The sequence below is a fragment of the Lipotes vexillifer genome, unplaced genomic scaffold (assembly GCF_000442215.2).
Source record: "Lipotes vexillifer unplaced genomic scaffold, Lipotes_vexillifer_v1.1 scaffold1201, whole genome shotgun sequence".
Classification (NCBI taxonomy): domain Eukaryota; kingdom Metazoa; phylum Chordata; class Mammalia; order Artiodactyla; family Lipotidae; genus Lipotes; species Lipotes vexillifer.
Window position 1 is genome coordinate 307,348 of NW_006783542.1, and position 12,514 is coordinate 319,861.

Sequence of the window (12,514 nt, forward strand, 5' to 3'; positions counted from 1 at the left end):
CCCAGCGCTTGGGGGCCTGCAGGCGCCAGCATCGTCCTCGAGAACGTCACTCAGTGTTCTGGTTTGTCCCGAGAATGGACAGGGATGGTTCCGAGAGTGGAGTCTCCAGTGTTGAGCTGGAGCTGCCTCACATCTCCATTTCAATTACAGAGAGGAAGAGCTAGATTAGATTGGACCACCTACCCAAGGTTATTTCCCGGCCGGCTCCTTTCTCCAGACCGGATCTCCCCATTCACCTCGAAGGGCACCGGCTCGACCCAGGTGGGACGCGCCTAGACCCCGCCCCAAAGAAAATTAAGTCTAAAAAGTTCTACAGGGAAGCCTTATTACCGAGAGCTGTAGATTCCAATAATACAGGCCAAAGTCTCCAAAAACCTCACCTGTCCTTCAGAGAAAGGATGCGACTTTGTTTGGAGGGGGTGGAGGCGTCTTGATTACCCAGATAAATGCGGCACCTTGCGTTTTCCTCGCTGGTAAAGACGGGGCCCTGATATACTAAGATACTCCCATAGTGACTGTGAATCAGTCGCCATTGGCTGGCCACCCCCTACAAGGCAGTCTTTCTAGGGGTAGAAGGTCTAGCTAGACTGGCCGCAGTTTTTCCTCCTGGACTACAGGCTGTTTACTCAGGCAGCAGAAAGGGATTTTTTTTTTTTTTTTAACATGACACGACTTCTCACCTATTCCAGTTTATTCTCTGAAAGCTTCGGCCAATTCGATGCTCTTTGTTAATTTATATGTGTGCACTAAAATTTATCCTCTCTTAAAAAAAAGTAAAAAGTGCTTCGAACGCGGGGGTGGAGCGCCTAGAAGCGGGGCCCAGCACCACCCCCCTTCCCGGCTCCAGCTCAGCAGCGGAACTCTGGAGTTCTAGATGAACTTAATTTTCAGAGGAAAGCAAAAGTGGCTTCTGATGGGCTTTTCGAGTGGGAGGGGCGGAGAACTTAGGCAGAACCCGAGCTTCAGTAGACTGATAAACTTCTTTCTCTTTCCCCTCGGGCTATCCCGGCCTGGTTGTGGAGACTTTCGGTGGGGGGAAAAAAAAAAAAAAATCTAGGTTTCTTCTGCGGCTAGAGAGTAGGCACGTGCTACGAGAAAAGTATTCTGGTTTCTCGAAAGCACCAAAAAGTAGGAATGGAGGAGGTGTTAGACATTGTTTCCAAGGATGTAGATTTGCAAGTTTCGTGCGGGGTTGGGCGGGTCGTGCTGGATCGTGGCAGGCTTCTCCCACCCAGGCGGGCGGGAGACGTAGGTCTTCCACGCTGTTCTTCCGGGGACCCGTGTCTGCCGAGCTCAGGAAACTTGAACCAGTCCCGAAAATCATGACCTCTTACGCCTTTGCAGACTGCACGCGGGAAGCGCGCGGGGCCGCCCGACACATCTCAGGTCAGGTCAGGGGCAGGCCGTGCCCGGCGCGCGCTCGGGAACGCGGCGCGGAGCCACGGGAAGGCGGCGGCGGGAGAGCAAGGCAGTCACATCTCAGGTCAGGTCAGGGGCAGGCCGTGCCCGGCGCGCGCTCGGGAACGCGGCGCGGAGCCACGGGAAGGCGGCGGCGGGAGAGCAAGGCAGTCGCATCCTCGCGGGCGGGGAGCGCGAGCCCCCCTCCGCTCCTGCCCGCGGGTGGACGGGGCGCACGGCCCCGTGGCGCTGAGTCTGGATAAAATATGCCGGGACTGCGCTTCTAGGGCTCATCAAGGCTGCGGGAGCCTCCCCGAGGCATCATCCTTTGTAATTGCAACCGTCAATCAACGCTCGAAGACACAGTCAGAACCGGGAAGGACGAGCCTGGAGACCAGCCCCGTAGGAAAGGAGGTGGAGGCGCGGGGGAAGCGGGGGGAAAGGGGAGCGAAGTTTGCCAGGGGAGCGGGGGAGCGAGTTGAGAACGCGCGGGGCGGCTAAAGCCGGAGCGGTCTCGCCCGGCCTCGCGTCCCCACCGGTTAGTTAAATGCCCCGCAGCCGGGGTGGATTCCTAAGTGCGCTCCCACTAAGAGGCAGTAGGTGAGACTTCCCCAGAGGAGGGTGGGAGGCGTCGGCCCGCCTGGCGGGGCTTTATCATTCGAAGGCGGTGGGTGTATCTCTCCGAGAACGCAGACCACCGCGAGCCGAGACGTTTAGACCACACAGGCCCAGTCCCCCATCCCCATCTCAGGTGCCTCCCCTCCTGGCGTCCGCTTCGCCCTCCCGCCTCGCGCGTAGGCCTCTGCCACCTGGAAACATCCCCAGGTAACCGACCCGGCACCGCGGGCGGGCTCGGGCACCTCCTCCCCCACCGCTCCTTCCGCCAGGGTGCTCTGGGAGACGCCCAGGCCCATCCCAGGTCACGGGGCAAACGGGTCTTGGGCTCCAGTGGGGACCCCCGGCCCAGCGGAATTGAAGGGGCAAAGGACCAGAGTAAGTGCTAGGGGGGAGGATGGGGGAAGGGTGCACTTGGAGGGCGGGAAGGAGCGCGAGGTTGGAAGCCCCCCCTGCCCCCCCCGCCTCTGCGTCTGCTCCCCTAAGCCCCACTCAGAGCGCCCGGGGTAAAGGTGACTGTACTCTCGGGTCTCTCTCGCGGGAGATTTCCCGCCCTGTCCACCGAAGACGGGGTTTCGACGTCCCCCGAGGGGACCTGGGAAGGTCTGGGGCCCTCGGGAGCTCCTCCGTTCCTGGAGCTTGGAGGCCCGGAGCACTGGGAGCTCGGGGTTCCTTTGGTTCTCAGAAAGGGAAGTTTTGTCTCGGCTTGAGACCTCCTGCGCCTTCGGTGCCCGTTGGGCTCGCAGCTGACTAAGCAGAGCCGTCGGCCTGGACTAGAGCTTCAACTGTGGATCCTCTTAAGGGAGGATTTTGAAAACCTTGACCCCAGCCCCTATTCTCCCGCCATCGCCGCTCGCTTTTGTGAGGAGACAAATGGATGCCAGCTGGCCCTTTGTCACCGTCGCTCCAGGTCTCTGGGGGTGTGATGGGAGGGCAGACTGGCCTAGAAGGAAGAGGTGTCAGGTGTGGCCTAAACAGGTCGCTTCTGGGGCTGAGGCTGGGCCCTGAACACGATCACAAAGTTTGCCTCCAGCCAGGTCAGGCTCAGCCCCAAGTCCCGGCAAAGATTTAGGCCACACTGCAAGTCCCTGGTGCTGTCAGACCCTCTGTCTGCTTCTTTCAGCTCTCCTAACCTCGTCCTCCCGTCCCAGCAACCAGAGGGCCTTCCCTCCCACAGAGCTCCAGCCTGGTATTGGGCAGGCGTTGCAAAAGTGCCCCCATATGCTGTTTGGTTGCTGTGGGATGAGGGTGCTCTTAAATGAAGGCTTTGTAATAAACTGATGCTCGAAGTTCACCTGCATCCATAAGGAAAGCGCAGCGAGCACTGATTTAAGCCCTGAGACTTTATCCCCTTTCTGAATTTAATTCACATACTTCAAATAACTATAGGAAATCCTGCAAATGGACGGACTGTCACCAAAATCTGAGCATCTTAAGGGTCACTAGTTTTGGCAGTTTCAGCCCACTCCCCTTTACAAACTAATGGGCAGCCCTCCCACCAAGTTTAAACATTTTCATGAAACCTGCAGATGCTACTAAAACTGAGATTTAAATAACTTAAATTCTGCATACCGCATGTTAAACAGCAAAATGACAAACCAGTTTCGAGAGGCAACAGTATCTGAATCGCCAGGCGCGGGGAGGCGATGAACGACCCATTTCATATAAAAGTGCAGATTATGCATGGCAATGATTGGAGTATTTTTCAAGTCATCGAATACTGGACTGGCCAGTTTGACTGTGTGATCTCTATACCATTCAAGTAGAATAAATTCAGAGCCTTTGAGATTCAAATTCACCCCCTTGTGGATGGACTCTGATCTTTACCCGGTCTCACAGCAGACACTGAATATGAGGCATTTCACATGCAGTCAGGAGGCTGGAAAAAAAAAATGTTTTCATCTTGTTGGGATGAGATCTGAAAACTTTGAAGATGGGGCCGGGCGGGTGGAGGAATAGCTTGCATAACAGATGGTTCTTTAAAACTTTTTTTAAAGTGCGGGGCCTCTGGGATGTGGATCGTCCCACCCAAGAGGCAGCAAAATGAAAAAGAAAGCCCAGGCTGCGCTTTGCATTCTATATGGAAACCCAGTTCACCAAAATTTAGGAAGTCTGCCGCCAAGATAATCTTGGGCTCGAGGAGGCGGGGTGGTGTTTATAAGCGAGAGAAGGAACTGGGGAAGAATGGGGAAACGGGGATAGCCGTTCAGGTTCCCGGCGACACGGCTGCCCCCTCGGTGAGCAGGTGAACCGTGACGCTCCGCCACTCCCGGGGGCCCGCGGACTGAGTGCCGAGGGGAACGAGGCCGGGAGACCCTCGAGAGCAGGCCAGCTCTTCTTTTCATTTCTGGGTTGTTTAAATGTGTTTAACTCCTCCTGCAGCCCCTCACCCGGCGCACACGGGGGGCGCCCCCTCACCCCCAACTCCCACCCGCGTCCCTCTGGCTTCCCCTCTGCGCGCGGACATCTCCGCCCGAGCTTCTCCTTGGCCGCCGCGCTCAGACAGAGGTCGCCTCTCACCCGCTGTTAAGAGCCGCCGCGTGCGCATCCCCCGCCCCGGGCCTGGGTGGGGCAGGAGGGGGCGAGGCGGGGTGAAGAGGTTGGGGCAGGCGAGGAGACTAGAGCCTGCGCCTCGTCCTCATTGGCTGGCGCCTGGCGTCCGACCCGAGTCCGGAGCCCGCGTCCCCATTCACTGCCATCGCCCCTCATCCCCTCTTGCCCCTGCCCAGCCCTACTCGCCGCCCTTCTCCTCTTCCTCCCCGTGTCCTTCCCAGCCTCGCCTCCCCGGGCTGGAGAGGTGTAGACGAAGCGACAGAGGGAGGCTGGAACTTCCTAACTCCCCGCCTGACAGCGAGCGGGAGGGAAGCAGAGACGGGGAAGGGGCGGAGAGGAGCGGAAAGAGGCCAGAGAAAGCGCGCGCGAGACCCTGCGGATCCCGGGCGCTGGGCGGCGGAGGGCGGGGTGCGGGTTGCCGGAGCCGAGCCGTCCGGGAGCAGCGGCAGCGCCGCGGCGGCAGCAGGTCGGCCGCCGCCTCCGCTGCGCGCCCGGCGCTCGGCCGTCCGCGCGTTCGCGCCCCGGGCAGCTGCGCCCTTGCCGAGCCGGACCGGGGCGCCCGGGCGCGGTCTAAGCCTGCAGCCCGCTGCCTCCTCCCCGCGGTTCCGGGGCGGCTCAGGAGCCGCGAGCCTGGACGGGGCTCGGGGGTCCTGACGGCAGCCCCGGAGGCGGCGGAGGCGCGCTCCTGACGGCGGGCGAGGAAGCAGCCACCCGGCCGCCCCCTCCTTCTTGCCGGCGGAGTTGAAGCTGTACTGCCGGCGTCCAGGTGCTGGGCTTCCGGACCGGCACGGACCCCTACCCCGCCCGCGGCCGCCTTGTCATGCTGCCCAAAGTGGAGACGGAAGCTCTGGGACTGGCTCGGTCGCATGGGGAACAGGGGCAGATGCCGGAAAACATGCAAGGTAAGGAGGCGCTCGCGGCGCTTGGCTCCCGCGGCTCCAGCGCCCCGGGCTCGCCGCGCGGGCGCTTGACTGGCCGCCGAGCGCCGGTCGCCGCGGGGCTGCGGGGCTGCGCGCGGGCGTCGGGCCCCTTCCCCAGGGGCAGGCATAAAAGTTTATGGCTCTTGAACAATGCGGGGCGGGGATTTTCCAAGCAATGCCTAATTGGCCACTTCTAATTAAGAAAAGAGAGGCTTCGAGCTCTGGCTACAAGAGCGGGGCAGCTTCAGGCTAAAGATCTTATTATTCTAAAGATCATTCTAAGGAACGGAATGTCTCGCGGGAAACCCGAGCAGGTTCCCAGTCGTTGGAATCGGCGGGAACTTGAAGCGGTGCTCTTCAGCGGTGGAAGGACACTGCCTGGGAAAGTCAACTGCAGAGAGAGATGGAGCCTTGGGGAGAGCGGGCTTAGCGGTGTTAGGACGCATGGGCGCCCCACAGCCCAGGCGCACCGAGGGAGCCGGCTCGAATTTGGACAACTTCATAAAACTGCAGGCAGAACTGGAGAGAACCAGTTATTCCCAGCCCATCCACTGGTCGGGCGCTGCGGAGTGAGTGTTGGGCGGGGGCGGCGGTTTAGCCTCAAGCTCTTCTCTCTGAGACCTGGAAAACTGGAAGTCCTTTTTCATTTCCCAGCTTTTGATTGCTAACAACAACAGCAAAAAAAAAAAAAAAAGCAAATCCCGTAGGCTGTATTTTCGCCGCATTCCAAAATAAGCGACTCTAGATCTGGCCGTATTGAGCCCTTCAGAAGTTTATCGCAGTTGCTCGGGGCCGGGGAGGGAACAATGCTAGGAAAAGTCACCGGTGCCCTTCCATCCTCGCCCCTGCCAGCGCGCAGGATGTGCGGGCCGGCGGGCCTGTGATCCCGGAACGCTTCCTGCCATCCCCTTGAACGAACTTGAAAGGGCCGGGGAGGCGTTGAGAGCAGAGTTCAGGGCTGGTGCACGCGGCTGTGCGGGAGAGGCGGCGCTGGGCCCGGGGCCTGAGGTCGCCCCGCTGCTTTGAGAAGAGGGGGCGGCGGGAAGGCGTGCGTCCTGCTGGTGGGGTCGGATACCGCTCGCGGATCCTGGGGTCTCGCTCAGCCTCCAGGGAGGGCCGTGGACGTCCCCTGGGCCCGAGGCCCTAGAGTCCAACTTGTAGGTTGGCTGCCGAGGGGACCCGGTTGGCCCAAAGAGGCTTTCCCTCTGGCACCTGGGATTTCGCGAAGGGGGACTCGGGGGAAGCGGCGCCGGGGAGCTGCCTCCGAGACCCGCAGCCGCCAGCTGCTGCGAAGGACTATCCTTTGGGCGTCCTTGGGGCCGGCGAGATTCTTGGGCCAAGGGAAAGTTTCTGCTTCTCCTTACCGCACGCGTTTCTGGGCGACTCGGGAAAAGCAGCGGAGGGAGAAGCTGGAACAGGAAGCCCGGGAGGCAAGAATCAGGGTTTGGGGGGAGGTGGGAGGGAGATGCCATTGCAATATTTTCTTTGTAGAATTTGAGAGGGGCGTTCTCGACCGGACCCACTGCCCCAGAGCAGAAAGCTGGCTTTCCCTGGTACCTAGGGCTCCGGGAAGCCTCCGGCCACTGGCTCAGCCCCGGGGTCGAAAGCGGGTGGGCAGCGCCCGGGCGAGGCTTCCTCCATCCAGGCCACGCGGCCTGCTGCCGGAGGGGAGCCCCGGCGGACAGGCACCCCAGGACCAGGCTCGCTTTGGTCTCGGCCGGGGACGCACCGCCGTCCGACCCGCGGGGCGGGGGGCCGGGGGGCAGAAAGAGGACCCGCTACCGAGTCCCGGGACAGTTCGGGGAACTTGTCCGCGCGCCTCTGAGGCCTTCGCTGTCCAAGGCCCCACCGCTCCCTCTACCTTCTCAAGACCGGGACTTATTTGCTCGGATGCACTCCGTGCTCCAAACGCTATCTTGGGTTAACAGCGCCTGGGCGCCTCTGAAAGGTGCCCCGGTCTCGCACCGCAGCGTCGATCTCCCCACACGGCCTCTGCCTTTGAATTTTCCAAGAGGGTCCCACCCCCAGCCCCGGTCTTTTGGGTGTCGGATCCCCGAGGCGCGCACCGGGTCCCCTGGAAACGGTTGCCTCTCCGAGCCTCTCAGAGGCAAAGTTAAAGTTTACTTTGTTGGGGAAAGGGGGAGGGAGAAGAGAACACACTTGGTAAAGCACACCTTTTTTCCGTCCCTAAAACGTGCCTCAAGACAATAGTCACGAGCTTTAGGAGGGATTGGGCTATTAACAAACTTCTGGAACTATCAGCCTCGGCCAAACCCCCAGGTTCCCCAACGCGAGCGCGGCCCTCTCAGGGCACCGCCGGGAGGACTGCGCTCTGCGTCTCTTTATTTCTGTTTCTCGGAGCCCACACGTCTGCCTCGTCTGGAACATCTCTTCCCGGGACCGCCCCCCCCGCCGCCCCCCGCCCAAACTCTGGCTAACTCACCTAGGTTTATGCCCCAGCCCAGGGCTCTGAGTCCCTGGGAGAGAGCCGGCCTCACTCTGCCGGTCGCGGCTCAGCCGAGAAGCGCTGCAAGGACCCTCACCCCGACGGCCCTTTCCGGCGGCCCCCAGAATCCGTAAAGAAAATAGAACTTTATTTTAAAGAGAAAAAAAAAAAATCAGTAATCATTGGCAAGGAGGCCACTATGGTGATAGAGCGGCCGAGTACTTTGGGGGTGGGCTGGGGGCTATTTCTCCTTTTCCTATTTGGTAAACAAATCAGAGGAAGCTTCTGCCCGGCCCTCGGTTCCCCATCCACCCCCTCCCGCCCCGCCCCGCCCCCTGCAAATGCCACTGATTAACTTAAAACAAACTTAACTGGGGCGTTTGTGCGCCTGTGTGTAGCCGAAAGTTGAGCAAGGGGCGAGAGGCGAATGTGCCCGGGGTTTCACCGGAGGTGCCGGGAGGCTGCGGGCGGCGGCCGGGCTGCGCGGACCTGCCCTCGCCATCCGTCCCCTGCGGCGCGCGCTGCGAGGCTCGATCGGCAAGGACCGAGTCTCCGGGAGGGACCGGATCAGGTATTATCTGGGGTCTCCTGGCCACTGCCTCTGCTATGCAGTTTATCCATCTTGGAGCTGTGAAGACGCCTTCGCGGTGCTGCGTCGGAAGGAAGGCCGGTTACCCGATCCCTGCAGGGAGCCGCTCAGAGCCGCGGCCTGATTTCTGTTTAACGGGGCGAACTCGAGGTGTTTATATTTTGCGGTGATGATCGGAAACATGTGAAGTTCATTAAACGACTTCAGTACTTTGCGACGAAACCAAACCCTCGTGTGTATCTTTTCCCTTCCTTCTTTTTCTTCTTTTTTTTTTTTTTTGGTCCGGGCGTCCTGCCTTTTGCCTTTTTATTTTTACAGGAGATTTTTGAAAAGTGTGGAGGGGAAAGCCCTATCACTACGTAACTGAATGTTTGGATTGATCTAACAGATCTGAACGCTGGGAGCAGCAGGCTGTGGTTAAAATGGGGCTGCTGAGAAGGTTTCTGGGGCATCCGTTCCCCCCGCCAAGTGTTTGCATATTGGTGTTGCTTTCCCTAAACACCCTTATAGTTCGCTGGACTTTAAGCAGACTCATTCCAGTGGGAGGATAATGCCATGTGCTCCTTTCTCTCCCTTAGGCAAAGGTGACATTTTGGAACTTAACCTCAAGGAGGTTTAAAAGAAATTTGAAGTTGTTACTTTATGCAATTCGTGTTTCTATTCTGATCTGTTGCTTTGCAGAGTTAGGGGGACTCTTGTTCAACAGTGGTCAGCTTAAGAATTTTTAACGCAAGATATTAGAATTATTTTTAAATTAAAATAATGCAAAGCGCATGCCAAAAGTTGTTTTACTTCCACTGTATGAAAATAGCTCTCTGCAGTACATCTGGGTATAACATTTTTATTTTCTATTTTACCTGGTGATGTTTGCCCACCAGTCACCAAAATGGGTTTTATTGCAGGATTAAAACCTACCTAGTAAATTAATTGGATATGTGCATGCATTTCTCTTGTTTCAGTGTCTCAGTTTAAAATGGTGAATTACTCCTATGATGAAGATCTTGAGGAACTCTGTCCCGTTTGTGGAGATAAAGTGTCTGGGTACCATTATGGGCTCCTCACCTGTGAAAGCTGCAAGGTTTGCCTTCTACGTTGCTATCTGAGAAATATAATGCTCAAAACCAAAATAAACCATTGGATTACTTCTTAAAGCTAAATACAAGCTGTCTTTTTTGGACCCAGTTAAACATGAGAGAGGGAATGAGTGAGTCTTAGTGAGATGATTCTAAGAAATATGTGTCCAATTTAATTCAAAAGGCAAAGAGATTTATGCTGTTTAGAAAACTTTGCCAGTCTCACGGCTTTAAAATAGTTTATGGTAGGAAGGTGACAGAGCTGTAGAAAAACTTCTATTTCTAATGGTCCAAAGTATTGATTTTGCTTGACTTATATATATTTAAAGCATCGTTGTTCTTGAGAGCGAACATGACAAAGTATTTCCCCAATACATTGTAACTTCAGAGTATTCTGTGCTACACATCCAAACATTTTTTAACCCACAGACATATAAAAGTCTAAACTCCCCACTATATGATTTCATCCTGATTTATTCCAAAAATAACCTTTAAGATTTTTTTGAAATCTATATCATAAAGAATTAGAAACCAGATCTTAAGTTTATAATAAGAGTAGTTTTCATAAATATATTATATGACCTATTTAAATGCAAGAAATTTTAATATGTAAGATGTACTGTATTATTACTAACCATGTCAACTATACGTTAAGGACTTATCTCAGACCTTTTTCATACATTCCCAGTAAATTTGATACCCCCTATTTTTCAACATTTTTAAAAGTAGAAAACTCAGTACAATTACTTAAACCACTGCCAAGAAAATCCCTTCTTTCCTTATAACAAAGTAAGATGGTTTCACTTTGTGGCTAGTAGGACAAACAGAATATACCATCCAAGCTGTTATTATGTTACAAAGCTACAGATTTTATTTTTGATTAATTCTTGTGGGTGAAATATAAGGAAGGCATACACTCTGCTAAAATTCAGCTCTTTGTTGTATATGCTTTTTTCCCTCATGAGTTTCACCTTTTTCCTTACACAGTTCCCCAACTTGAATGTATTCCAGTGGAATTATAAACATTTTCCCATTTTATTCTTTAAATCCTTTTGCTTTTAACTATCTAGTGCTGACATTTGTAAAAAATCTGAGGTGTTTTGCTATTCCATTTTTCCATTGCTATTATACAGTAGTTTGCCACTGATATTGTATCAGACTACTTAAAAACAATGCCGCTCTCTCTGTAAGTGCCTTATCTGGAATATGAGGGTTAATAGGAAGACAGATTTTCTTCAAAAAATTACTGGTTAATATGTACGTATTTTTCCCTGACTGTTGAGATAAGATGGTGTGTAGCTAAAGGTCCCCAAGATTTGATGCGATTCTTGAAATATAACTGATGCCAGAAAAATCTCCACCATAGCCTGGTTTGGGAGGGTTGATCTTGTTAAAATGTAAAACAAACCACAGAACCACATAAGGGCTCAAACGGTGCAATGAAAAGATTTACTGGTGATTTCCTTAAAATGAAACAATGGAAGAGACGGGTGTTAGCTTAATAATATGTCTCACTATTTTCTCTTACAGGGCTTTTTTAAGCGAACAGTCCAAAATAATAAAAGGTACACGTGTATAGAAAACCAGAACTGCCAAATTGACAAGACACAGAGAAAGCGCTGTCCTTACTGTCGATTTCAAAAATGTCTAAGTGTTGGAATGAAGCTAGAAGGTAAGTTCTTTCTAAAGACCACTGCCTGTTAAAACTCTCTAAGGACACAGGATTTAAAACAACATTGTACTTATAACATGGTAACAGTATTTTCCTAGTCTTTTAACACTATTGACAATAAGACCTTTTGATGTTTTGTCAGCAGAATAGTCCGAGTCTCATTTAAATGCTGGTGAAATTTACTAGGGAAAAAAATTCTAATACCAGAGTGTCGCCTTCTCACCTCTTTTCTTAGTTTGAGGAGCAGATGCATTTCATAGGTTAGATGAAAGGTCAGGTTAGATGAAAGCAAGACTAATATGATTCAGCTGAGAACAGGTAAAAATAATTTGCCAAAATATTTTTTAAAATCCTGTAAGTTTTCAAATCGGGATGCCCCAGTAAAAAAGTTTGATTTTAATCTTTTTAAATAGGTACGCTTGTCATAATTGTTACTATTAGTTTCGTGATTCTTGAACAAGAGTTAAAGCCTTTAATTATAAAAAGATTTTCTCATGTAGAGTATCATTTTTGATTGTGTGGGAAAGCACGTTTCTTTTTTTTTTTTTAAGATGATGACTGAGTCTGCAAAATAAAAAAAATTTTTTTGAGAAGCAGGAAACATGAAAAATAATGAACCATTACATCGGTAGCATTGGTTTGACAAAAACAAGAGAATGGTTCCTCAAAAGCCACATTAAACTTTATGTTGAAAAAGCAGAACCTGCACTTACGATGTACAGATTGGCAGGAAGTAATGTTTAATATGTGACTCTTCTGTAAATAATTTGTAGTTCATGAACTATTATGATGTGTTGCTGTTCTTCAGCCTCTGACCTACTGACTTTCCAGAGATTAAATATATTGTAAATAAAGTAATAAGAAGTGATACAGATCCCTGAGATGTGCCAGATACAGGAGTGCATTTTATTTGATCAGTGAGGCACAGACTAGTCGTGTTTGGGGCTTTTCTGTTGTGTGGCACTCAGACTTGATGGCAATACTCAAAAAATTTCAGATAAGTCTGCTGAATTGCTAATAGGTTCCTTCCCAATAGAAGTAGCCACTTGGGTTATCAGGAGGACTGTTAAGTCTGTGTTGCTTTTAAGAGGAGGTTGAGAAAAAGAAGTAACTGATTCTTGTTAATTCTTCATTACCAAGCCCTGTATTATTTTGCAAACAGCAAAACAATGTGGTAGATGCTTACTATAGTATGAGACTCAGAAGATAAAATGTTAAAAATTAAATGTTGTGATTGCATATGGTGTC

At 52.8% G+C, this 12,514-nt stretch overlaps 1 protein-coding gene across 1 annotated transcript in view; it reads left to right on the plus strand.

Annotated features, from left to right (window-relative positions):
* The window catches only part of NR5A2 (nuclear receptor subfamily 5 group A member 2), a 129,373-nt gene that overhangs the window by 5,876 nt on the left and 110,983 nt on the right, over positions 1–12,514 (plus strand). The window contains 4 exon segments of the mRNA XM_007456130.1: positions 5,333–5,357; positions 5,359–5,468; positions 9,481–9,599; positions 11,125–11,266. Of these exon segments, the coding sequence (XP_007456192.1) occupies positions 5,333–5,357; positions 5,359–5,468; positions 9,481–9,599; positions 11,125–11,266 (396 nt within the window).